The sequence below is a fragment of the Cnephaeus nilssonii genome, assembly GCF_951640355.1.
Source record: "Cnephaeus nilssonii genome assembly, chromosome: 4".
Taxonomy (NCBI): domain Eukaryota; kingdom Metazoa; phylum Chordata; class Mammalia; order Chiroptera; family Vespertilionidae; genus Cnephaeus; species Cnephaeus nilssonii.
The window spans coordinates 32,265,514-32,291,620 of record NC_137075.1 but is presented as its reverse complement, the minus strand read 5'-3'; the positions used below and the strand labels follow the sequence as shown (position 1 = coordinate 32,291,620).

Below are 26,107 nucleotides of genomic sequence, written 5' to 3'. Positions count from 1 at the left end.
CATGTTGTGGTGACCCCCAACCATGAAATTATTTTCGTTGCTACTTCATAACTAATTTTGCTACTGTTATGAATCGTAATGTAAATATCTGTGTTTTCCGATGGTCTTAGGCGACGCTGCTAGCGACCCACAGGTTGAGAACCACTGCTGTAGAGCCTAAAACCATCGGAAAACACAGATATTTACATTACGATTCATAACAGTAGCAAAATTAGTTATGAAGTAGCAACAAAAATAATTTTATGGTTGGGGGTCACCACAACATGAGGAACTGTATGAAAGGGTCGTGGCATTAGAAAGGTTGAGAACCACTGGTCTAAAGGGACAGCATTGTTTGTTCTTTTAGAAATGGGTTATCAAGCATGGCCAGTGGTGCTCAGTGGTTGGAGGTCACAGTTCAATTACAGGTCGGGGCACATGCCTGGGCTGCCGGCTCAGTCTCCAGTAGGGGGCAGCTGATCAATGATCCTCTCTCATCATTGATGTTTCTCTCCCTCCCTCTCTGAAAGCAATACAAATGTATTTTTTTTAAAACAGAAAAGAAATGGGTATCAGGATATATGAAGTATCTTGTTCCTTGTCGCTCCTCTAAATTCACTATCGAAACAACCCTAGTGTATCATAGCCCCATACACTATTGCTCCTAGACAGAAAAGTGACCGTTCAAGTCTGCTAACTATGGGTTCTGGATAAAGGAAAGCTACCTGCCCCTTTATCCCTGTAGTCTCCCTCCCTGTCATCAATGGGCTTTGCCAAAGGAAACGGGAGTAAATCACGGGGCTGTCTTGTCAGACGCTGACAGGGAAGTGATGAGGGAAGACGCAGAGAAAGCTCCAGTTCTAAGATAAGCCATAGATGGCAGTTTCCTCAACCACAGCTCTAGCAGCTCCAGGACAGACCAACCTGAAAGATGAACCTAGTAGGTGAGATATTGGAAACATTTATTCTATGTTCCAATGCCCCTGCATTATTCCTGTTGTTATTCATTGCCTGAAACAGCTCCAAGTTTCAGGTGTAGACAAGGCAGTATAAGCACGAGGATTCCATCTGCCCAATTTTATTGAAGACAAGGGCACTGTAACTGCTATCAGAGAGAAGGGAGCCCAGGGGCTCCTCCCGCACCAAGATCCTTCTGCAGAGTTGAGCCAGGGATTGGAGGGCAACAGACCCTTTCTCTGGCAGGGCTATACCACCACCCTCAGCAGGGCCTCCCAAAAAGGCTATGTTCCTTTAGCTCAGCACTTGGCACTTAAGGAAAAGAGATCAATGAAGGCAGCATCAGGAAGATAAGCCCAGACTCATCAGGATACCCACTCAGCCAACTGCTGTAGTTCTTCTTCATCTTCATCCGCTTTGGGAGCTTTGGGGACAAGGATATCCAGAGAAAGACGTGTTAAAGCCTCAGCATCTTCCAATCACCCCTTGCTACAGCACTCGGAATCTGCTGAATTCACTCTCCCCAGCAAAGAACCTAAAGGTTTGGTACTTCTGCTTGCTGGGCTGCTGCTACTCCTGTATCTTGGTGCAAATTTTTAAAAGGTGCCTGTTTTGCACAGCATCTGCAGCCCTACACCAGGGTACCCAGTTTGCTGAGTGGAGCACAGACTGGATTTCAGTTCCCATTCCCCTTTAGCCAGGTGCCCTTACAACAACCTGTGCAACTTTAGCAGCAGCCCTTTCTGCCTGGTTCCTTTAAGGCAGGATGGATGAGGAAATCTCTCCCCATATCTATCCCACCCTCTCAAGTCCTGGAGACATCAGAACAGCCCTGGGTACCTGGCCCTGCAGGCAGATGTGTAGAGGGTACACTGGGCAGTTTGACTGGGGGTTCTTCCTCCTTGTCGCCCACATGTAACAACTCCCGAGCCAATTCCTCCTGTTCCAGGTCCTCTAGTTCCTCCAACAGTTCATCCTAGATAGGGAACGGCAAGATTCAAGACGAAGAAAGGAAACTTGTGCTTCTGAAAACACACCATGTTCCCCTCTAAACTCGCCCCCCAACTCTCTTGGACATTGTCTTTAGCTGGTCCTGTGCTTTCTCCAAGACTTCCTGACCCCTCACGCCCAATCACCTCATCCACATCATCTGCAAAGCCCACAGGCCGAGAAATGGCATCAGAAATCTGCTGGGCCACCTCCTGTTGTTCTGTGATGTCGGCCATCAGTTCATCCACCTTGTCAATGTCCCTGAGAAGACAGATAGCCGAGAAATCAGGCAACTGCCCCCCTGACTTTCTGACCTCACATGAATGAAGTCCCTTGTCTGTGGCCTCACTGATAAATCCATGGCTAGCAGGTATAAGAGATCCCTGGAAAATTGCAACTAGGCAAGTTACAATGGCAAACTGAAAAATGGCAAGAATCCACATGGGAATGGGGGTGGGGCTGGGAATAGATTACACTCCCTTTTCTGAAGAATCTTTAAAAATGAGGAAAATCATTTTTCCTTGCTAGAAAGTTCTAGCCAGAAAAGAGAGATTCTTGCAAGGAGAAGGGAGGCTGACAGAGGTCTAGCCATCATGGGTGTCTATACTGTAGATTCACATTCTGAGAGCGTTTAAGATCCAAAGCATAATACCAAGCTACTCTCCTGTGCTTGGGCCCCCTCCCCCCATACCCACATGTCCTGGTAGGCTTTCTTCATGCCATGGGCAGCAAGCTCCATGGTGCGAAGCACTTCTGCATTGGTGGTGGCATTCTCAATGGCTTCACGCTGAAACTCCAGGGTGGATAATGTCCCATCCGTTTGTGCTAGCTGCTGTTCCAGTCTTTTCTTCCTCCGCAAAGCCTGTAGGGCAGCTGACCCAGCCCACACCTTGAACATCACAGTCAGAAGCCCCTGCTTCCCACCTGGGTCCTCCCGATTGGCACCTTTCCCCTGTCACCTCTCTTATTTTTGGTCCCATGCTTCTTGGCTGTTTGTAGCTCCTGTTGAATCTTCTGTTCCAGAAACTCCTGTTTCTTGGTCAGTATCTTCTCCGTTTCCTTCAGTTTCTGTATCGCCTCTTCAGGGGTTGGTCCCTTCTCCTTCTTCCCTGGGGTCCAATAGAGAAGGCCCATATTGTGTGAAGGGAAAAAATTAACCACCAATCATGGAGTGCACGGTATGTGCTAGGCACTTGGCTGTGTTATTTTAATCCCAAAATGACTCTCTACAACGAACGGACTTCACAAATGTGAAAACAGGCACAAAGACACTAACATTTTTTTTTTGTATGAAATCACAACTAATAAGAGATTGAGCAGTAATTGAAATGTGGCAGTATGACTTCCAAAGCCAGTATTCTTTTGCTGTCCAAGCTGCCTCTTCAAGTCATTTCCAGCCTTTAAAAATTTTTTTGTAGACTTTATTTCTTAGAGCAGTTTTAGGGTCACAGCAAAATTGAGTGGAAGGTACAGATATTTTCCATTTGCCCCTTGCACCCACATATGCATAACCTCCCATTATCACATCCCCCACCAGAATTGTCACTTTTTATCATCACTGTTCCATTTGCTATCCTAGGAGATACCCAAGGTCCTGCCACCACAGGCTTAAATGAAATGAAGTACAGGGGGCTAGAGAAAAAAAATTAAAACCTGATCTCAATCTTTCCTTTCATCTTCTGCACTTCTCAGTTATTTCCCTCAGCCCACAAATCTGATGGCCCTTGCCTGCTTAAAATCCTTCCATACTCACTACTGCCTACAGGATAAAATCCAAAACTTTAAAAATGAGACACACGAGGTCCTCTCCAACTACACTTCCTTCTGCTTTCTTTTCCCCTTCAGCGCACATACTCATGGAACTACTCTTCCACCTAAATATCCTCTTTCCAGCCTTTGTTTTGCGCACACACGCAGTTACCCCTTCCTGAGGTATCTCAGTTCTCCACTTGGCATACTTCTAGCCGGCTGGACCCCGGACACCTGCTTCTTCTGTGCTTCCCTGGTTCTCACGAACATCGCCATGTAGCTACACTATATTGTAAATGCCAGTTCCCTCTTGCCCTGCATCAGGAGAGCTCCAGAGTTTTGGAAAGGGCTGGACACTGGCCGTGGGAACCTAAACCGTGGGAGCCAGCACTGCCGCCGTCCTCCACTCCCGGGCCTTCCCGGACCTAGAGCTCTTCCTTCCGAGGTGGCGGGAGGCGGCAGGCAGCGCCTGGCGCTCTGACGAGGTGGGGCCTCCTGGCGCTGGAGGCCTTGCTGGGCCATCGCCAGGCTTTTCGGGACAGCCTGTCCCCTGGGTTTCTCCCCCGTCTGCCTCCCCGTCCCCTTCCCCTGTGGCCCGTGCTCACCCCTCCCGAAGAGTCGGCTGAGACCACTCATCGCCCCTGCCTCTCCCGCCTCGGCCCCACGGCGGCCTGCACACTTCCGCCTCGTTTCTGGGAGCGTGCATCCATCACTCAGAGGCCGGCCGCGGCCAATCCCGTCTCGGGGCACCGCCGCGGCATCAACAGGCGCCGGGGAAGCCACTGCTGTCACGTGACGCGAGCCACCAGCCCCAAACCCGCAAGCCGGGTTTAAAGCGGCCGCTTCCGACAGACCGTCCCACCTGTGAGGGGAGCGGGGGCGGGGCGGGGTGAGTGGGCAAGAGAGCAACCAAAGGACTAGAATGCATGCGTCTGAGCATAACCGATGGACACAGACGGGGGTGGGGTGGGGGCGGCCGGGGAGAGGTCAATGGGGGAAAAAGGAGACTTATGTAATACTTTAAACAATAAAGAATTAAAAAAAAAAAGAAGTACAAATTAGTAGTTACAAAATAATCATGAGGATATAAAGTACAGCAAAGGGAATATAGTCAATAATATAATAACTCTGTATGGTGTCAGGTGGGTACTTGAAATATTGGGGGGATCACCTTGTAAAGTATATAATTGTCCAACCACTATGCTGTACACATGAAACCAAAACAAAATAATATTAAATGTAAACTGTAACCAAAACTAAAAATTTAAAAAATACACACACACACACATAAAAAAATAAAGCAGCCGCTTGCCTTTGAAGTATAAAAAGGCTGCCCCCACCCCGCCCCAAAATAAACTGTTTCCTGGAAGGAAATGTGCAGGGGACAGTGGAAGACTTAGTTCTCCATGCCCTGGACAGCTGAGGACAGGGAATGGGGATGGGGCCAGCACAGGGGATCAGAGTGCTGGTTTTGCCACAAGGCTGTACGGCAGAACCTGATGCAGTCTAACCCTCACACTTTGGGTAGCCCACCCTGGTCCACAGGCAAGAAAAACAAACAACTCCACACTGTGATAAGATTTCTTCTGTCACACAAATCCACTTTATAATTTACACATGCACCTGAAAACGCCTTCCTAGTTTTCTTGAGTTTTATGCCTCAAATGAGGCTCATCCACAGGACTGGACCTCAGGGTCCAGCGTGGGCCTTTGCAAACGTCTCTAATCCTTGAGTTAGGGTTTGAAGACTCATTCCGTTCTGAACATGAATGCAGGTAACACCTAGAAAGAAAAGAGATATTTTATTCCTAACTTCTCCTAGGAACCTTTTCTTCCCCATTTCCCAAATGGTTCTCACCACTCAGTACCCAGTTTGCTGACATCCACAATATTCCGCTTCTCATCATCGAAGAAGATCATCTGGGAGAAAGGAACTCCGGTCTTCTGCTGCAGCCTGTGCGAGGCAGGGCAGGGGCGTAACCAAGCTGGCTTCTTAGTTCTTCCCGTCTCTCTGCTCTTCTCCCCCGACTTCTCCCCTTATCTCCCTCGTACCTCTCAAAGTGTGTGACCTTGCTGCCTGGATAGATTTCCCTTTGAACAAAGTATCTGTCAAGGTCTAAGAGCTCCAGTAGCTGGTTGGCCCCTTCAATTTCACCCGTCCTGCAAAAAAGATGTCGTAGATGCGATCAGGAGAGTGGAGGGCCCGAGCTGCAAGTTAAGTTATGTATCACCAGCGGGAAATCAACTTGCTACTTCCCCAGGATGGATGGATAGGCTTCCTAGGTCCTTATTCTACTTCAAATCCTTCCTGTCTGACATAGGTGGCATTTAATAAATAAAAGGCACAGGAGAAGTCATAATTTAAAAATGTAAAATACTTACAATTTTTCCACCGCCTAAATTTTTGTAACCAAGGGGTTACACAAGAAATCTCACGTATGCATCTGTCAACATTAGACTGACAGTTTTTTTCAGTTGTTCTTACCGTGAAGCGGCTGCCATGGGTACCCCAAGGCCTCGAAATCGATCCAGGACCTCGGGCACCTCTGGGTACAGTCGGATGGTCCTGCCCTGCCTGTCTCGTACAGTTCCATCACTGGAGAAGGCGAGAATGCACTCAGCTCCGGCCCGCCCCTCTGGCCCGTCCTCCCCGGCCCGCCCTCACCTGCTCTTGTGGAATGGGGGGTCTACGTGCGTGTCCACCCAGAATGGCCAGAGCGTGTAGTCTGCGCGGGGAAGAAAGGGGAGGGTTCAGCCTGGAGGGGGCAGGGACTCGAGAACTGGAACTGGGGTTGGGAAAAGGAGAGCGCCCTACGAAACTCTCCGCAGTAGAGTCCCTCACCCAGGTCGAAGACAGCGAGCTTAGGGAGCGGCGCCATCACCGGCGCCCGCAGGCTGCGTGCAGGGAGGCGGGCCTTCTCTGGGGCTCAGACACCCTCCGGCAGCAGTCACCTCTCCAGACTGTGGCGGCGGTCAGCCTGAAGGCCGTGCAAGAGTGCCACCTGACGGTGGAGGGCGGGAAGGACTGCAGCAAGTGCCGCCGCGACCGCACGCAGGACCGCAGCGGTTTCCGCTTCACCCAGGCTCCCGAGATTCTACTGGAGACGCCAGGGAAAGGAAGACCCTTCTGGCACCGGTCCCTCATTTCACCTTTCCTACTATGACAAGTGATCCATCATCGCTTGTGTCACTCCTCACTCAACCTCTGTTCTTATCAGAGTCTTTCCACAGTATAGAGCCCAGAGCCCTCAGCAATATTCCAGCCATCAAGAACGTGGGATCTGTAAAACCCTTCAGGCCTTTCTCAAGTCAGGTCCAAATGTCCAGTAGGTCCACAATGGGAGATAACTCACTCTCCTGGTTTCTACCACCCATGTCAGTAGTATGATGATAGATGTATAACCACCAGTTGGGGGGAGAAACTGATTTTCATTGTTTGCCAATTACTATAAATAGTCTACCATGGCCAATTTCAAGCTACCCACATGAAGTTACTTAATATGGGGTTGTAAAGAGAGGCCAATAATTAGCTCTCATGAACTGGTGAGATCTGGCTCCAGTACACCACTGCCACTGAGTGTGGTAATCATTCTGAGGCACATTCCCTTCCACTGTCCTACTCTTTCAGCCCGCTATAACTGGGTGTGCACCGAGCCCATTTCGACTTCAGTCATGTTTGTATAACAGAAGAAAGAGTCGAGGAGGCCAAGAAATATTTTATTGACAACCAGGGACATAACCATAAGAGAGGGAAGTACACGGGACTGCAAACTAAGACCCAATAGCCAGCAGGGGCCATTTGGGACAGGAACACTGCATCCTGGGGTCCTCACAGTCTCCTACCCGTAGACACACAAGACTGGGCATCCAGGAGGGGGCAGTGACTCTGGTGCCCCAGAGGGTGACAGGATATATGATGCCTCATTACAAGAGACAGGGTAAGGAGGTAAAATGGAGAGAGGGTCCATCACTGCCTAAAACCACCTCCTCCTCTTAGAGCCAACACCAGGTGGAGGACTGAGCCACCTAGGATTTTATAATCAGCTGCTGTCTTCTCATCATTCCTGCAGGAAAAGAAGGCATAAAAAGGATTAGAAAAATCATCTAGAACAGGGCTTTTAACCTGGGTTTCATGGATCTCTCTGGTGGGGGGGCAGGAGGGAGGTCTATAAACTCAGATGAGAGATAAAAGCTACATCTTTATTTTTACTAACTCCTACCTGAAATCTAATTTCTTTAAATTGTGAACATAGGCAAAATCCATAGTGGTATTAGCAATATGGGTAACCTATTAACAATAGAAATTAGGTATTTTCACATATTACAATTATTTGCAGGTATCTTGAAAATATTTTCAATATAATTTGCTTCTTCTGTAATTCTATGTATTTTATTTCTGTCTGCAGAAATCTGATTCTGAGAAGGGGTTCACAGGCCTCACTCAATTGTCAAAGGGTCTAGGCCACCAGTAAAAAGCAGCAGACTCCTCCGTCCCCAGTGTTTGCTCCCTCATCTTCATGTAAGATTGCCACACCCTTGCCGAAACCAGTTTGGCTCAGTGGATAGAGCATCGGTCTGAGGACTAGAAGGTCCCAGGTTCGATTCGGGTCAAGGGCATGTACATTGGTTGCGGGCACATCCCCCGGTGGGGGGTGTGCAGGAGGCAGCTGGTCAATGTCTCTCTCTCATCGATGTTTCTAGCTCTCTATTCCTCTCTGTGAAAAATCAATAAAATATATTTAAAAAAAAAAAAAGCTCCCTAGTATATACATTATATATATAAAAAAAGATTGCCACACCCTCATTTCCATGCCAAACTCACATCTGTTTACCACTGTAGATGAGCCGCTGTTGCTGTGGGGGGATTCCCTCTTTCTCTTCCACACGTTCCTTGATTCGTTCCACCTTAAGGAGTACAAGTAGTCAGGGGCTACCCGTGGTAGACAGGGGTAGGACCATGGAAATGCAAAGAACAGAGCTATGCAGACAGCATGAAAGCAAAGGACTAAGTTCATCAGCATATCCACACAAATGTAGGGAGATAGGCATGAAGATGTGTTGCGGTATTACCTTATCTGTGGGTTCAATGTCAATCTCAATCTCCTTTCCGGTCAGCGTCTGAAACAGGCAAGGGTTTCATGAGTCCTACAGCCCACTGTACAATTTGTCTCTTAGGTCTCTGGGGATCTACTACCTTCTAAGAGATAGATGTACATTCTTGGCAAAGCTGCTCTGAAGAATCGGAAGGCGTTGACCACATCTAAATTCATCAAACATTTTTAGGCTGTGTTTGAGAGGGCAAGATTCTATGAACCATTTGACCTTAGTCCCACAGGTCATTTCACACCCCTCACCCCACCCCACCCCACTAGAATCGATGGTATTTTTGCTTGAGATAGCAATGAGCGATATCCTCAAGATAGCATTCCTTTGAGTCAGAAGGATCTTGTATATCAATGGTAGAAATTAACATTTAGATAATTCAAAGAATTCTCAAGGATATCAGAGATCACCTCTGATTAACTTCTTAAGTAACACTAGAATTCAACATTCTATTCTCCCATATCTTCTCCAGACTTCTGTGTAAATCCTAAATTGCAGCTCTGGTCTTCTTGACTTCTTCCATAGGCTAAGGGCTGCTGACATCCTAATACAATTACTGACTGTACACTTAAAATGGTGTTCTAGCCCTAGCAGGTTAGGCTCAGTGGATATAGCGTCAGTCTGTGGACTGAAGGGTCCCAGGTTCGATTCTGGTCAAGGGCACATGCCAGGGTTGTGGGCTCGATCCCCAGTAAGGGGCATGCAGGAAGCAGCCAATCAATGAATTTTTCTCATCATTGATGTTTCTATCCCTCTCTCCCTCTCCCTTCCTCTCTGAAATCAATAAAAATATATATATTTAAAAATCTAAAAAAAAATAATAATAAAAAGTTGCCCTAGCTGGTGTTGCTCAGTGGATAGAGCACCAGCCTTCGGACTGTAGGGTTGTGGGTTCGATTCTGGTCAAGGGCATGTGCCTTGGTTGCAGACTTGATCCCTGGCCCGACTGTGCAGGAGGTAACCAATCAATGTGCCTCTCTCACATCAATGTTTCTCTCTGTCTCTTCCCCTCCCTTCCACTCTCTCTAAAAAATTAAAAAAAAAAAAAAATCAATGGAAAAAATATCCTCAGGTGAGGACTAACAAAACAAAACAACAACAAAAAAGTACTTACCACACCACTACCTATGAATTATTTTCACACATGAACACATGGAAAAGACTAATCAAGGTTCTAGATCTTATTAACAATTGACAAGAAAAACAGGTAGAAGAGGAATGTATTAAAAGACAGCATGGAGATGTAATCAGCAAAATCCAAACAGTAGGAAACTCTATGGACAAACAATATAGTTTATTCAACAAGAAAATAGAGGGAAAAGGGTGCTTTACAGGTTTAAAGAGTTTAAAACACATATCAACCAATTGTAATGTCTGACCTTAGTTTATAATTAGATTCAAACTAATTATGAGACAAAAGAGTACATTTGTTGATAGTGTTAATCTTTTAGGTGTGATCATTATGGTTATATTAGAAAAAAGTTCTTTTTTACAGCTAAATACTGAAACATATTAGTAACATATGCTGGGATTTGTTTCAGAAAACATCAGCTAAGGAGGATTGGTGAGTGCAAATAGGATGGACCATGAAATTATAGTTTTTGAAGCTGGGTAAAGGGTGCATTATGTCTTTCTCTATGCTGTCGTATATGTTTGAAGTTGCCCATAATTAAAAAGTAACTGAACAATTTTAAAAGATATTCTTTATATGTCATGCAATACTGGGCTTCTTCCCTCAGATCTGCTCACTGTGACCCAGGAATGCATTCAATGCTATTTAACAAGTCTATGATGAACTTAAGCCCAACACACTGCTTTAGGTGCTGGAGGGGATATAAAAGAAATTAAGTGATCCAGCCTTTGCCAACAATATTTTTCAAGTGAAGATTTACAATCAAGAAACACTGAGCCATATAATTAATAGAACAGACCTATATATACAAGGAAGTGCCATATTGAATACTACTGTCCAAATACAAGGAGCAATGTCAAAATGCTATGGTGAGTGAAAATCAGCACTGATTAATTAAACCTAAATAAAATAACATTTCACACCCACTATTACAACTAAAATAAAAATGGCTGATATGGCCCTAACCGGTTTGGCTCAGTGGATAGAGAGAGCATCTGCCTTCGGACTCAAGGGTCCCAGGTTCTATTCTGGTCAAGGGCATGTACCTTGGTTGCGGGCACATCCCCAGTGGGGGGTGTGCAGGAGGCAGCTGATCGATGTTTCTCTCTCATCGATGTTCCTAACTCTCTATCCCTTTCCCTTCCTCTCTGTAAAAAATCAATAAAATATATTTTTAAAAAATGGCTGATATGACTAGCAATGGTGCAAAGCAGCTGGAATGTTCATTCACTGCAGGTGGGAACATAAAATGGTACACCTGAAGAACTGTTTAGCAATTTCTTTTAAAGTTACATTATCAAGCCCTGGCCGGGTAGCTCAGTTGGTTAAAGCATCCTTCCGATCAAGGTTGCAGATTCGACCTCCGTCAGGTCACATACAGGAAGCAACCAATCAATGCATAAGTAAGTAGAACAACAAATCGATGTTTCTCTCTCTCTCTCTCTAAAATAAAAAAAGTAAAAGAATACATTAAATAAATAAATAAAGTTATATATATTTACCACATGACCTACTAATTCCATTCCTAGGTATTTATCCAAAGGAAAAACATATGTCCACAAAAAGACTTGTATAACAATGTTCATAGGACTCTTATTCATAATGGCCAGAAACCAGAAACAACCGAAATGTTCATCAACAGTAGAATGGATAAACAAACTGTGACCCTGCCATCCAATGGAATACTACTCAATTATAAGAAGGAAGTACAGGTATACTCAACAACAGACATAATGCTGAGTGAAAAAAACCAGACACAAAAATTATGCATTGTAATTCATATGAAGTTCTAAAACAAGCAAAACTAACCTATGGAACCTTTTAGAGAGTAGGAGTGAAAATGTTCTAGATCTTATGGTTACATGAGTAGATACTGTGGTTAAAAACTCACTGAACTGAACCCTGAAGAATTTTGGGTTTTATTCTATGTTAAAAAAATATGTGAGCCAGCCAGCATGGCTTAGTGGTTAAGTATCAACCTATGAACCAGGAGGTCATGGTTTGATTCCCAGTCAGGGCACATGCCCAGATTGCGGGCTCAATCCCCAGTGTGGGGTATGCTGGAGGCAGCCAATCAATTATTCTCTCTCATTAATGATGTCTCTCTCTCTCTCTCTCTCTGAAATCAATTACAAAAACATATTTAAAAAATATTTGAATGAGAAAAATGGGGCTTAGATAGTAAAGACGATTGCCCAAAGTTATCTGCTAAGAGGGTACTAATGCAGGATCTGGGGTTAGGGAGCAATATGATGAAGAAGTTTAAAGATCTGTACACTATAATTTTGTATATTATGTCTTGATTTACACTCTAGACTTTAGAGAGGGCATGGCCATATGAAAACCTGGTTGGACATTTACAGGGAACTCATGCAGCTTAACAAAAAGAAGATAAACAACCCAATCAAAAAATGGGCAACTGATCTAAATAGACACTTTTCGAAAGAAGACAGAAGGAAGGCCAAGAGACATATGAAAACCTGCTCTAAATCACTAATCATTAGAGAGATGCAAATCAAAACAACAATGCGGTACCATCTCACACCTGTCAGAATGGCCATTATCAACAAGTCAACAAATGACAAGTGCTGGAGAGGATGTGGAGAAAAAGGAACCCTCGTGCACTGCTGGTGGGAATGTAGACTGGTGCAACCACTGTGGAGAACAGTATGGAGTTTCCTTAAAAAACTAAAAATAGAACTCCCATTTGACCCAGTGATCCCACTTCTAGGAATATATCCCAAGAAACTAGAAACATCAATCAGAAAAGACATATGCACCCGTATGTTCATAGCAGCACAATTCACCATAGCTAAGATTTGGAAACAGCCTAAGTGCCCATCAGCAGATGAGTGGATTAAAAAACTGTGGTACATCTACACAATGGAATACTACGCTGCGGTAAAAAAGAAGGAGCTCTTACCATTTGCAACAATATGGATGGAGATGGAGAACATTATGCTTAGTGAAATAAGCCAGGCAGAGAAAGATAAATATCACATGATCTCACTCATTTGTGGAATATAATGAACAACATAAACCGATGGGGGGGAAATAGATCCAGAAACAGAGAAACATCAATCAGAACGTCAAACCGCAGGGAAGAAATTGTGAGGTAACCAGAAACCCAAAAATGCCTGAGAACGCCTCTCTAGCCACGCTAGCAACCATCAGATGTACGGTAATTTTACCGGGGACAAGAGGGTAAGTATTTTGATCTTACGCTCCTGACCCTTCATGGGTAAGACCCCTTACGTGGGCTGATCCTCTGACTAATGTAGGTACCAATAATACCAAACACGCTGGACATCAAGGAGGTCCATGGGTGGGGCAAGAAAGTATAAATACATAGGGGTCCCCACCCAGCTTCCCTTTTGTATGATACGAAATCAAAACAATGCCCCTTTGTGTGTACAATTAAAGAGAGGTTTCTGGCTTGTGTGGACACCAAAGAAAGGGTGTCACTACTATCATTACGTGCCCCCGGTGGAGGTGCAGAAAATGTAACTAAGACCTTGTCTATATAAAAAGAAATGGACAGCCAGTCTGAAAGGGAATTCCTATGGACTAGAACAAAGAATATCCTTACATGATATTATCCTACACTGTCATTAAAAATTATTCCCAGATTTGGAACACCCCCTGTACTTATAATAGTTCCTCGCACCCTTGGGGATAAAAAATAAATAAAATAAAAAAAGTCATATGTCTGGTGCTTGGAGACAAACTTAACACATCTCTTGATACTTTAGAATTACTACAGCATAATATACAATTATCCCAAGCAAACATACAAACTAATTCTTTGAATGTCTGGCAGCAATTTAAAAAGGACATGTAAGGATTTAACCCTTTTCATTGGGTAGAGGGCCTACTGGGAGGGCACCTGAGCATTCTATATGGGTCCCTCTTACCCTTTAGGCCAAGAGAGACCCTCTTCTCACAATTCAATTGCTCACAGCTGTTGCATGAGCTATCAGTTCATGTTGAGGTTGAAGTCTCGTGACGACTGGTGCCATGGATCTGTCTATCACCCAGTAGGGCGAACTGAGCCCTCCCTGGAGAAGAAACCTGGGTTCCAAAAGATATGTGATCAGTGCTGGGGCCCCGCCAGCAGGCGAGGGGATCCCAAGGCAGGTGCTGGGCATGGAGGCCACGGGGGCATAGGCTACCAAGGAGACAAAACTGAACCTCACATCACCCTGCTTGGCCCCGGAGGATGGCTGGTTAGCCAGAGACGGGTAAGATTCCTCAAGGAAGGAACAACCTAAGACAGGCACAGTCGCAGAGGGGCCATCAGGAGAGAATTTGGGGATCAACAGAGGTGGGGCACAGACCCTCACCCCCCTAACATTGCAGGGGCCTGAATCCTAGCCCCTTCTGAGGGAGGTCTCCTGCCCCCATGGCTGCTTTGTGCTTCCCATGCCCAGCTCAGATCAGGACCCAGGTGACCGACAGAGACTTGGCCGACAGCAGCTGCCCTCTCACTCCAACAAGAATTGTTTGAGTTGCCCTGTACCCATGGTGTGGGGAAGGGGGTTTACGATATCTAAATCCAGCCTACCACCAGGAATGCTCAGGACCTACTCAAGAAGGCAAATAATCCCTTCCACCAATATTTACAGGGTAAAACAAGATTATTGTTAGAGTAATAAATTTGACAGTAAAATAGTAGTCAAGTTTTCAGACAAATTTAAATTGGCTAGTTGAAACAAGTGAATATTCTAGAAAAATTAATTGTACCAGACAAAAAGGTGTTCCTAAAGAGTCAACTAAAATTTTTATTGGTACTTCATCTCATGATAAAAGTGTGCACCATATAATGAACCTAAAACAGCTATATTATAGTGCAAAAAATTAAAATTTAAAAGCCACCAAGAATACATTATAAAATTTTCAAAAGCCTCCTAACATTTAAATCAAAAAAGGAGGGGATAGTAGAGGAATATCATGTAAGGAAAAATATCCTGTAAGTAAATTACATCTAGAAAATTAATACGTTAGAAAATTAATTGTAAGGCTAAAAGCAAGACACCAATGAAAAACACACAAGGTGACAAAACAAGCCAGAGGAAAATCATTTGGGCAAAAATTGAAAAAGGATCCCCAGTCAAATTTATAGAAAATATTCCTTTATTAACCTTTGGTCGAGAATATGTTTGTATATTTTCAGAAAACAACTCCGAGACCATGTGGATTCCAGCAAGAGAGGAATCGACAGGACTACTCCAGCCATGAAGACAGAAGAGAAGCAGTCCAGAGACGGAAGACGCTGATGTGACCTTCCCATACTAGCAGTTAGCAGCTGTGCATCACTGCAGATTGCCCAGGACCAAACCGGACAGAGTCGGACCTGCATTACCACCATTTGTCCACCATCCAGAACTGAAATGTCAGTGCTGACATGTACACATAAGGAACTGTTGGACATTGAAATTGGGTCTCAAAAGAACTGTTGGCCCAGAAAGAAACTCACTACACACTGATTCATTTGCCTGTCACCATAACCATTATTGCCTGTCTCATTTTCGGTTCTTATAAGTGTATTTCTAATAGCACATGATCTCACTCATCTAGGGGAAATAATGAACAACATAGACTGATGAACAAGAACAGACCCAGAAACAAGGAGGCATGGATCAGACTGTCGGGCCTCAGGGGGAGGGTAGGGAAGGGTGGGGGTAAAGGGGGAGACCAACCAAGGGACTTTCGTGCAGGCATATGAGCCTAACCAGCGGTTAAGGACAACAGGGGGGTGGGGGCATGTGTGGGGAGGGAGTGGGATGGGAATGGGGGGACGAGGACAAATATGTGATACCTTCATCAATAAAGAAATTTAAAAAAAAATAAAAAAAAAAAAAAAAAAAAAAAAAAAAAAGAAAACCTGGTTGGAGGCATCACACATAAATAAAGGCATAAGTTAATGAGACCCCAGACCAGAATAAGTGTAATGGGAATGAAAAGTAAACCAAACAAGAAATATCAAAGGAAAAATTAGATTCTAAAAGAGAAAAATGACTCTAAAGAACTGAGTTCCAGATACCTGGTAGATTTGCAGGATCAATATATGAGATGAGTATTGGGGAGCCAGCTTAAGACAGAAGATGATGTATTTAATTTTAGAAAGATGAAGTATCAAGAGAAGATTTAAATCAGAAGGATCTATAAAGGACTGCAGAAAGAGATATGGAAGAAGTCAGCTAAGGGGAGAGAAAAGTTGAAAAATTAGTAACTGATCAAGGAGTCCTGCCAATAAAACCTATCATTTATATAACTCATAGCTAACTAATCACTTTTATATGTATTTAACGTATAGAGAAATGTAGCAAACAACAACCAAAAAAGAGAGATGGAGGATAGAGAAACCCACTTAAAGGTAAAAAGGAGTGTTTCAGGAAAGGAAACTGACAATTTCAGAGAAGTACTAAATAAAAATTAGTTCAAAGAGACAAAATCTAGAACCTTGCTACTCAAGCAGTATCAGCATCACATGGGAGCATGTTAGATATGCAGAATCTCAGGTCTCATCCCAGGCCCACTGAATTAGAATTAGTATTTTCACAAGATCCCCAGGTGATTCTTAAACACTTTTAAGTTGAGAAGCCCATCTATAACACAGTATATTTTTAAACTGCAGTCTCAACCATCAATGGGTTATGAAATCAACTTAGAATAGAATTGAAATGTCAAAGCATAGCACACATAATAAGGTGGGTTTTTTTTTTTGGGGGGGGGAGTGTCTGAGTCATGAGTTAAAATTTTTTAATGTAGATTGATATTTTAAAAAGTTTCCAAAACACTGAACATCAAGTATAGTAATAACCTGTTTGTTAGACTAACAGTATACTCAGGGGACAGAAGAAACCCTATGCATTGAAAAGAAGATAAAAGCATTGATCTGCTAGTGTTCTTCACACTTTTTGACAGTGACCCATATTGAGAAATACATATGAACTAGTAACACAATACTTTTACCCAGAAGTATACCCTGATATTTCTATTTTTTTTTTAAACATTGCACACTACCCACTGAACCCTTAAATTGACTTCACAATTAGTGACTCTTTTATAGGCCACTACTCAAGTTTGAAAAACAATATAGTTTGGCCATGCCGTTTGGCCTCAATCCTTAGCTAAGGGGTGGTTTGGAAGAACTGAAGAGGTTAAGAATGGCTAATTATATATAGCAAATACACTAAGGAGCTGATTAAATAACGATAGACTTACACAGAAGTAAAGAAGTCAAACTAATGTTGCACTGCATCAATTGTTAATTTTTGTCTGCAGGTACAAAAGAGGAAATAGCAGATAGGACTGGTGAGGGTTGGGAATGGAAAAATAATGGGAGTTGAAGAAAAGATGAAGTTGACACTGCTAGTACCAAGAACTAGGGCACTGCTGGTAACTAACTAACCCGCCTCGGTCAAGGAAGTGAGGCTGGCCCAAGATGCCTGGCTCAGAAACGCAGGTCCTGACTGAACACTCCCAGTTTTGGCTCCTGAAGGCTGGCTGAGACACTAAACCTTGACGACCACCAGCGAAGACTTACGATCTAGCCTTGGAACCACCTCCTCCCTCCCCCGACCCTCCCCCCGGGTTCCCAGGCTAACGTTTTTGGTGCTGTGCTCGGACTGGGAGAAGCAGGTAACCTGGGCATGAAGCACGGACACCTGAGCTTATTCCAAGAATCTGAGAGAGCGGAGCCAAGCTGCTGCTAGGTTTTCTCCCCGACCGCGGGGGGTCTGAATACAGCGAGAACCCTGACAAAGGAGGCCTTCAGGGTCATGTCACGTCTGGCGAGAAAGGAATGACAGAAACCCCGCCGTCACTTAGTTGGGCCGGCCCCTCGCAATCAAAGACATCTAGAGTCCCTCCACTTCCCATCACCCCTCGCGCGGAGCCCTGAGGGTGTCAGCGCCCTCAAGGCTCTGGAAAGGCGTGGTTTCCCTTCCCCGCTTCTCCCGTAAGGCACGGCGGCCAGCCCAGTACCACTGCATCTTGGCAAAGCTGGAGGTGCTCCCACCTTCACTTTAATGAGCATCTTCTTCCAATATTGGGTCTGCACACAAATTGCTGCTTCTACCGCTGCGGTGGCTGCTGCCGCTCCCCAGCACTCTGTCGGTGGAAGTCACTTCTGCTTCCGGGTCATTGGCTGGCTCCTCCCCCCCCTCCTTTCCCCGGGATTCCCCAAAGGCTCAGAAATGCTCCCCGCGTTTACTTTCGGTGGTGTCCTAAAGAAAAAGAAGGCGGCCAGCTTAATTAGAGCAGAGATGACGCCTCCGCGATCCTGAGAGTCCCCAGCGAGCAGGGTCTAGTGGGAAGACGGGGCGGAACGAACTACTTTTCCCATCCTGCCTGCGGGCAGCCCCGCGCGTTCCACCCTGGGAGTTGTAGTCTGCTTCTCAGACCAACGGCAACCTCAGTGTTTGAACTCTGCTAACCAGAAGATCTCGCACAGCCGCCGCCGAAGCTGGAATTCCTCAGTTAATCGTTCTTGCCCGCAATTAGCGGAACCTGTTGGCGTGGCCCACAAGGCTTAGCGGGGCTGCACGAGGTTAGTTGCCAAGCAAGGGGAACTTCGGTCAACTGCCACCTTGGCCACGGTCACAGGAAGTGAGTACCCCTATTCCGGAAACAGGTTGTGGGACCCCTCCCCCATTCCTTCTCGCCCCCCAATCACTCTCTTACCTCATTACTTTTTTTGCAGGGGAGGGAGAAGGAAAAGTAGTGTAAAGAATGTACCTGTTTAGGGTCACTCACGATTCCCTCCCAACTATTCTCCCCTGGGATGGAGACACCGAGGGTAATCGCGACCGTGGGACCGGTCGGAGATGGCAGTCTTCAGGGACCGACCACGCCTCGACCAATGCCCCGACTTTGCACAATTTAAGCGAGGAGAGAGATGAGCCCCGCCGCCAGCCCTAACGGGGCATTAAGGCTTGTTATTGACTCAGCTCCCCCGTCTCGTCTTTCCTTACCTTCCAACCCTCAGATTCGTTGCTACCCCGGAGCCCCCGCCATGCCTCACATAGACAACGACGTCAAACTGGACTTCAAGGATGTCTTGTTGAGGCCCAAACGCAGTACCCTTAAGTCTCGAAGTGAGGTGAGCCTGCTTCCCCTGGTGGACCAGGACTGAGAAAGACTCCTGGTATCTTTCCTCATGCAGTACTTGTTTCTTGGATGAATGAAATGCTCAGTTTTCCTGTTCATATCTGCAGGTGGATCTCACAAGATCCTTCTCATTTCGCAACTCAAAGCAGATGTACACTGGGATCCCCATCATTGCTGCCAATATGGATACTGTGGGCACCTTTGAAATGGCCAAGGTCCTCTGTAAGGTAGGCCTTCGCTTATGCTGCTTCCTCAGTGGTGTCCAGCTCTTTGGACTGACTGCAGGGTTATTTGCATTCCCATCCCCATCCCAGATCAACTCTCTGGCAATTAACAATCTGGATGCTCCAATTTTCTATTTTCTCCAGTATCTGATAAGTTCAAAGAGCCATGTAAGTTAATGAGATTCAAAGCTAAGTTTTGATCCTATTTTTCTGATATACAGTGTGTCCCAAAAAAGTGTATTCACACTTTTTTTCCCCTGATCAATTGATATGTTTTTATTGATTTTTAGAGAGAGAGGGAGAAACATCAATGAGAGAAAAACATTGATCAGCTGCCTCTTCCATGCCCTCTGCTGGGGATTGAGCCTGAAACCCCCAGCATTTGCCATGACCAGAATCGAACCAGTGACCTCTTGGTGCATGGGTCGATGCTCAACCACTGAGCCACATCGGCCGGGCCTGTGCAGCAGTTTTACTTATTTATTTATTTAAAATATATTTTTAGCCCTAGCTGGCTTGGCTCAGTGGGTAGAGCGTCAGCCTGTGGACTGAAGGATCCCAGGTTCGATTCCCGCCAAGGACACATGCCTGGATTGCGGGCTTGATCCCCAGTAGGGGGTGTGCAGGAGGCAGCCGATGGGTGATTCTCTCTTATTATTGATGTTTCTATCCTTCTCTCCCTCTCCCTTCCTCTCTGAAATCAATAAAGAAATACATATATATATATATATATATATATATATATATATATATATATATTTTTATTGAATCGGCTGCTTCCTGCAAGTCCCCCACTGGGGATTGAGCCCACAACCCGGGCATGTGCCCTTGACTGGAATTGAACCCGAGACCCTTCAGTTCGCAGGCCGATGCTCTATCCACTGAGCCAAACCGGCTAGGGCTTGTGCAGCAGTTTTATACACCTTGCCAACTTTTCCCAGCCCCAGGTCACCCCCTTCAAGTCACATGCATCTCTCCTGTTACATCATTGTTAGAAAACTAAACATTCACTGTTTTAGTCCAGAAACTAAATACATTTTGAGCATTTAAAAATTCCTAACTAGGAGATCCTAGAGAGGAGCTTATTAATTTTATAATATGCCTATTCTTTTTTTTTTTTTAATCTTAAGTCGTAGGTTCCTGGGAGTTTGTGGGATGTGCCCAAAATGGAGTGTTTTTCTTATATACAGGTTATTGTTCACTTTCAAAGTAGATGCTACTCTTGTCAGTAATAATACCTGCTTCTATATTTGTAGCTGAGAAGGTAGTTACTCTGCGTACTCTTGAGAACATATGCACTCTTCTGTTAATCCACATAGCCCTTGGTTGATGGGATTCTGTTGCTGCTTGAGGCTCTGTTAACCTTCAGGACTTCATCTCCCTTTCTTTATTTTGGATTGCTGTTAAGTCTCTTTGGAATGTCTGCTGTCATTCCTCTGAGGTTGGTAGTTATTATTTTAGTACTGTATTGCTGTTGCTGTGCACTAACTATTTAGGAATCCTGCTGTTGCCTGTTGAGTTGAGGAATGGTGAATCTGACTTCAGTGTTAATAGACATGCTGTAACACATGGAACTTGTGGGCATTGTTTTGATGTTTTGTGTTGAGACTGGCTTTTAAATACTGTTGAGTGCTAAAGAAATCAGATTTTAGAGATAAGCGTCACGTCTCACAGTAATAATAAAAAGGTTGAGTGCAAGCATGAATCTTTTTTAGATCTTTAGTTTGGTATATAATTGGATGTGCTTATCATGCGACACTATCTCCAAGGTCTGCCGACCTCCTAGCGTGATTTTCCTTTGTCAGCATGTTGATGGCAGAGTGTTGCTGAGAGCAGAATTCAGTACCAGCTAGGTAGTGCTGGTGGTGATCTCTGATTGAGTATAACACAGTAACACTTCCTTACTGCTGGCTGATGCATGGCTTCCTTGGATTTCTTGCCAGTTGCAAGACTTGTGCTGTCTCAGTCAACTGCTGTCTCATCTGTTTGCATGCCTGCACTTTTAAGGCACAAACACCAGCATTCACAGTGGCCTTTGAATGCCTTTCTCAAAGTATTGGGATATTGTTTGCAATTTGTTGAGCTAGAAAATACAAGTCCAGTGAGTCATTATATCCTTGAACTTTGTTGACTGAAATAGATAGAATGAAATAAACTTTTCAGGTTGGTCCATGTCTCAAGAAAATTTGTCCTTTACTCCAGTGGAGATGGAGAAAGGATGGGGTAGCATCTAATTGGCTCCATTAAACTTAAGGCCTTACCTTTTGTGAGCATTTATTATTTATACTGTGAGACGTGACGCTTATCTCTAAAACTATATATATAGTTTTTTGAAGGGGGAAAGAGACATCAATGTAAGGGAGACACATCGACTGGTTGCCTCCTAGGTATGCGCTGACCAGGGGATCAAACCTGCAACCCAGGTATATACCCCAACTGGGAATTGAACCCACAACCTTCCTGCGCATGAGACAATGCTCTAACCAACTGAGCCACCCAGCCAGGGCACCTTTTTTGAGCATTTAGACTCACTGAATTGCTGTGAGTAAACTGACCAGAGATACCAAAAACAGGTTAGTTCTACCAGGTTACCATAGAAGGAAGGGCCGAGTCAGTGTAGGCAGACACCGGCTCTGTCCGGCGTCTTCATGGTTCTTGTCTACTCCTTGTCCTATTGCACCAACAGCTTGTCCTGTCACCTTTTTTTTTTTTTTTTACCCGTCACCTTTTAAGTCAGAAGCACTGTATGTGCTGGCAGGTGAAATCCAAACCAGATAACTTAGTGCTTTGGTGGAAGTGTTTGACAGTACTAGCTATGGTACAAAGTCCTACTGAGATTTGTAGGGAGACAAATGGTTGAATTAAAAATCTCACCTCAATCCCTTAAATTCTTTAAGTTTTTCTTTCCAGACCTCAGTCCTTTTTCCCCTCAGACAGAATAGTATAAAGGTCTCCTTCTAGAAAAAGAAATCCTAATAAAGTTCTCTCCTTTTTGATGGCTCTTTCTTCTCAGTTCTCCCTCTTCACTGCTGTCCACAAACACTACAGCCTGGAGCAGTGGAAAGAGTTTGCCAGCCAGAATCCCGACTGTCTTGAGGTAATACTGGCCCTCTTGTGATCCCTTCCTTTTCTCATTTTTCCATGAATCTTTTCTTGGCTTCCTGGGGATCAACTCTTAGACTGCTCATCAGGTCTTTTCAAACATGCCACAGCTGTCTAATGCCTCCCATGCCAATGCCCCTGCTTCTCCCACAGCATCTGGCTGCCAGCTCAGGCACCGGCTCTTCTGACTTTGAGCAGCTAGAACAGATCCTGGAAGCTATTCCCCAGATGAAATATATATGTCTGGACGTGGCAAATGGCTACTCTGAACACTTTGTTGAATTTGTAAAGGATGTACGGAAACGTTTCCCTGGACACACAATCATGGTATGTTTCTATTACTCTGTAGTTAGTACATTCCTCTCCTTCTTCCCCTCTTTTGTGCCACTCTATTTTTGTTGCATCAGTTTATTTCTCCTCTGCTGCATTTTGATTTTCCTGGTCTGCTTAATCATGTTACTAGGTGATTATCCAAGGTTCCATGCTTAAAATGTTTATTGGTCATTGCAATCTCTGACCCTTGATACATTGTCTTTGTAAATCCAGTGTTCCTAACATTACTCACCAAATCATGTGCTTATGCATTGTACATATCTGTGATACTTATCTACCTGCCTACCGAAATGAACATAAAACTACAATCCTATTAAAGGGATCACATGTAACATTTTATTTTTTTACAAGCTTAGGGGAATGATAAGACCTCATTTTCCTCACAGCATTGAAGGAGCTCTCTTTTCTGTTCATTAGAAGCAAATACACAAAACAAAACAAAAAAGCAAAACAAAACAAAAAGAAGCAAATGCTGCTATGTAGATGGGTATATAGCCTTCATCATCATGCCTTCACCTTTTCCCTAAGTCAGAGAGGTTTTATCACTTAACAGCTTAAGGGCAGGAAATTTTTGGGTCTCTTTGGTAAATCAAATTTCATCTTGGTCCAGTTGGACCCCAGCTTCACCCTAATGCAACAGTGACACTGGTGACTAACCCCCTTACCTCAGCTGGGGAAGCAGGATCCTTTGAAGTGGCTGGTCTAAAAGCTCTCAGAGGGCCCAGCAGAGGGAACCCAGGTACCCTTCTTTGTAATAATGTTGGAAGGACCTGATCCAGGCATGCTATATATGAGAGCACATAACTTCCTCTTCATTTCTGACCCTAAGAATGCTGTTTTGATTGCTCTTAGGCAGGGAATGTGGTAACAGGAGAGATGGTAGAAGAGCTGATCCTCTCTGGTGCTGACATCATCAAAGTGGGAATTGGACCAGGTAAGCTGGCTTATTGGGGGCCATTGGCTATCTTTAGTGGCACATAGCTATGGAGCACTTCTCTCTCATCCTTGTCACGTTCTTCTCAGGCTCTGTGTGTACCACCCGGAAGAAAACTGGAGTCGGGTATCCACAGCTTAGTGCAGTGATGGAGTGTGCAGATGCTGCTCATGGCCTCAAAGGCCACATCATTTCAGTAAGGTCCAAGGGCAGAGCAGGGTATGAGGCTGCCAAACATCTGGGTTTTCTACTGGGTATGGAAGCTCTGATAGAGGTGGATCAGGACTCCTGGGTTCTTGTCAGCTTTGAGGTGGACTGTGGGGACACTGCTGAGAGGGCTTGGGAAATCCATGCTGTTTCTTCACGTTGCTTCTTACTTTGCAGGATGGAGGCTGCAGCTCTCCTGGGGATGTGGCCAAGGCTTTCGGTAAGGAAACTGTGAGGGCACAGGAGGAGGATCCTATAGGAGAGGATGCGTCACCTTTGAGGGTCTAGGATCAGGCTAAGAAAGGCTGGGGAAACCATTCAGGTTCTTTCATAATATGAACTCGTGATCCTGAAGCCTGTGGTGGTGTCATCGGGGTAAGCCAGCCGAGACTCTGATATGGACTCTCCCAAGTGTGGGCCAGGACCATCTGCACCAGCCCCTGGGCTGGCTGTTGGGCAATGTAAATGCCCTCAGCGTTACAAAATCCAGCTCTGGAAAGTGGGCTGCAGATCTGCATTATTTATTTATTTATTTAAATATATTCTATTGATTTTTTTTTTACAGAGAGGAAGGGAGAGGGATAGAGAGTTAGAAACATCGATGAGAGAGAAACATCAATTCAGCTGCCTCCTGCACACCCCTCACTGGGGATGCGCTCACAACCAAGGTACATGCCCTTGACCGGAATCGAACCTGGGACCCTTCAGTCCGCAGGCCGATGCTCTATCCACTGAGCCAAACCGGTTAGGGCCAGATCTGAATTTTTTACAACTTCCCAGGTGATCCTTGTTCACACTACAGTTGGAGGCCTTTGCTCTTGGAACACTTGAAGTGAGTCTTGTTCAACTGGGCAAAGTAAAAAGAAATGACCAGAAGACAGCAAAAGCAGCAAAAAGAGAGAGCAAAGCCAGGCAGGGAATCTCTAGTGGCTTTAGAATTTGGTGTGAGTTTGCTTCTGAGGGTGGGTGGGCACATAAACATCTGGGCCAGATTCATCTCTCTCCTCTCATTGATAGGGGCAGGGGCTGACTTTGTGATGCTGGGTGGCATGCTGGCTGGGCACAGTGAGTCAGGTGGTGAGCTCGTCGAGAGGGATGGCAAAAAATACAAGCTCTTCTACGGAATGAGTTCTGAAACAGCCATGAAGAAGTATGCTGGGGGCGTTGCTGAGTACAGGTACGTGTAGAGGCCCAGGAGCTGAGGGTTCTTGGGAGGTGTGGCCAAGTAGGGTGGCGGCAGAACTCAGGGCTGCTGAGAGCTGGGTGGTCTAGTTCTTGGGAGAAAAGTGGTGAACCAGGGTTTAATGACATGGACTGGGGAAGAGTCATTTGGCTTAAGGAATCCAGAAGGAAAAAGTAAGAAAAATTTTCCTCCTTTAAGGGCCTCAGAGGGAAAGACGGTGGAGGTGCCCTTCAAAGGGGATGTGGAACATACCATCCGAGACATACTTGGAGGCATCCGTTCCACATGTACGTACGTAGGAGCAGCTAAGCTGAAGGAGCTGAGTCGGAGAACTACCTTCATCCGTGTCACCCAGCAGGTGAATCCAACCTTCAGTGACTTGAGCTAGGTCTGAGCAGTTTTGCCCTCCCAAGGCACCGGCATCAAACTACAGTGGGCCCCTCACTCATCCCAGTGCTGTGACTTTTATTTGATCATCTCACTCCTGAGAGTTCCTGCAATAATGCTGTACTTCTCTATCTGCATCCACAAAACGCACTCACTAGGGAGGAAGCAAGGAAGGCAGGCTGAGAAAATGAAGTTGATAATCAAATGGGAATCTGGAGACTCAGCTTCTGAAGATTACTACAAGAAAAAGGATACTGATTCATACAGTACATAAATGTTTTAGATATGGCCATGGTCTTAAGAGGTAGGCTTTTAGAATCATGTTTTGACAATCAGCTTCATTAAATGCGATCTTTGAATATCTAAAAAGCTCTTAAGTGTTTATATATTTTAAGTATCTCTATAAAGAGAGATCCCAGTGACTGTAGAGATTCTGGGGCTTTCTACACAAGCCTGGCGTCTGGGTGCTGGTTGCAGGAAAGTGGAGGTGGAGATGGCACTGACCCAGTGGAGTCAAGGACAGTGAGTACTTTTTCTGTGAAGCATCTCCATTCAAGTGCTAACCCCCTAGATAACCTGTCAGCATGAAAATTTACAGAGTATATATTCTGGCATCAGAACACACAGATATTTTTTATTTTTTTAAATTTCTTTATTGATTAAGGTGTCACATATTTGTCCTCATCCCCCCATTCCCATCCCACACCCCTCCC

The 26,107-nt window shown here is 45.0% G+C and overlaps 4 protein-coding genes across 5 annotated transcripts; 1 reads left to right on the top strand and 3 right to left on the bottom strand.

Annotated features, from left to right (window-relative positions):
- Positions 1 to 385: 385 nt before the first annotated feature.
- On the bottom strand, positions 386 to 4,471 carry CHMP4A (charged multivesicular body protein 4A). Its single transcript, XM_079768789.1, has 6 exons — positions 4,281 to 4,471; positions 2,886 to 3,035; positions 2,622 to 2,799; positions 2,073 to 2,187; positions 1,777 to 1,912; positions 386 to 1,360 (listed from the first exon to the last, which is right to left on the bottom strand). The coding sequence occupies exons 1-6, from the start codon at positions 4,309 to 4,311 to the stop codon at positions 1,302 to 1,304; spliced, it is 669 nt and encodes a 222-aa protein (XP_079624915.1). The 5' UTR covers positions 4,312 to 4,471; the 3' UTR covers positions 386 to 1,301.
- A 36-nt stretch (positions 4,472 to 4,507) lies between these two features.
- Positions 4,508 to 6,825, bottom strand: LOC307098181 (magnesium-dependent phosphatase 1). 2 transcript variants are annotated; one of them, XM_079768790.1, is made up of 6 exons: positions 6,518 to 6,825; positions 6,341 to 6,401; positions 6,161 to 6,271; positions 5,728 to 5,835; positions 5,534 to 5,629; positions 4,508 to 5,457 (listed from the first exon to the last, which is right to left on the bottom strand). In XM_079768790.1, the coding sequence occupies exons 1-6, from the start codon at positions 6,552 to 6,554 to the stop codon at positions 5,313 to 5,315; spliced, it is 558 nt and encodes a 185-aa protein (XP_079624916.1). In that variant the 5' UTR covers positions 6,555 to 6,825; the 3' UTR covers positions 4,508 to 5,312. The 2 variants fall into 2 exon arrangements, with proteins under 2 accessions (XP_079624916.1, XP_079624917.1); XM_079768791.1 differs by having other exon boundaries at positions 5,544 to 5,629.
- A 551-nt stretch (positions 6,826 to 7,376) lies between these two features.
- Positions 7,377 to 18,085, bottom strand: NEDD8 (NEDD8 ubiquitin like modifier). Its single transcript, XM_079768792.1, has 4 exons — positions 17,934 to 18,085; positions 8,746 to 8,793; positions 8,498 to 8,580; positions 7,377 to 7,739 (listed from the first exon to the last, which is right to left on the bottom strand). The coding sequence occupies exons 1-4, from the start codon at positions 17,949 to 17,951 to the stop codon at positions 7,643 to 7,645; spliced, it is 246 nt and encodes an 81-aa protein (XP_079624918.1). The 5' UTR covers positions 17,952 to 18,085; the 3' UTR covers positions 7,377 to 7,642.
- A 197-nt stretch (positions 18,086 to 18,282) lies between these two features.
- Positions 18,283 to 26,079, top strand: GMPR2 (guanosine monophosphate reductase 2). Its single transcript, XM_079768788.1, has 10 exons — positions 18,283 to 18,523; positions 18,903 to 19,016; positions 19,132 to 19,251; positions 22,262 to 22,345; positions 22,504 to 22,677; positions 23,536 to 23,617; positions 23,707 to 23,813; positions 24,002 to 24,044; positions 24,842 to 25,001; positions 25,206 to 26,079. The coding sequence occupies exons 2-10, from the start codon at positions 18,930 to 18,932 to the stop codon at positions 25,393 to 25,395; spliced, it is 1,047 nt and encodes a 348-aa protein (XP_079624914.1). The 5' UTR covers positions 18,283 to 18,523; positions 18,903 to 18,929; the 3' UTR covers positions 25,396 to 26,079.
- The last annotated feature ends 28 nt before the right edge of the window (positions 26,080 to 26,107 follow it).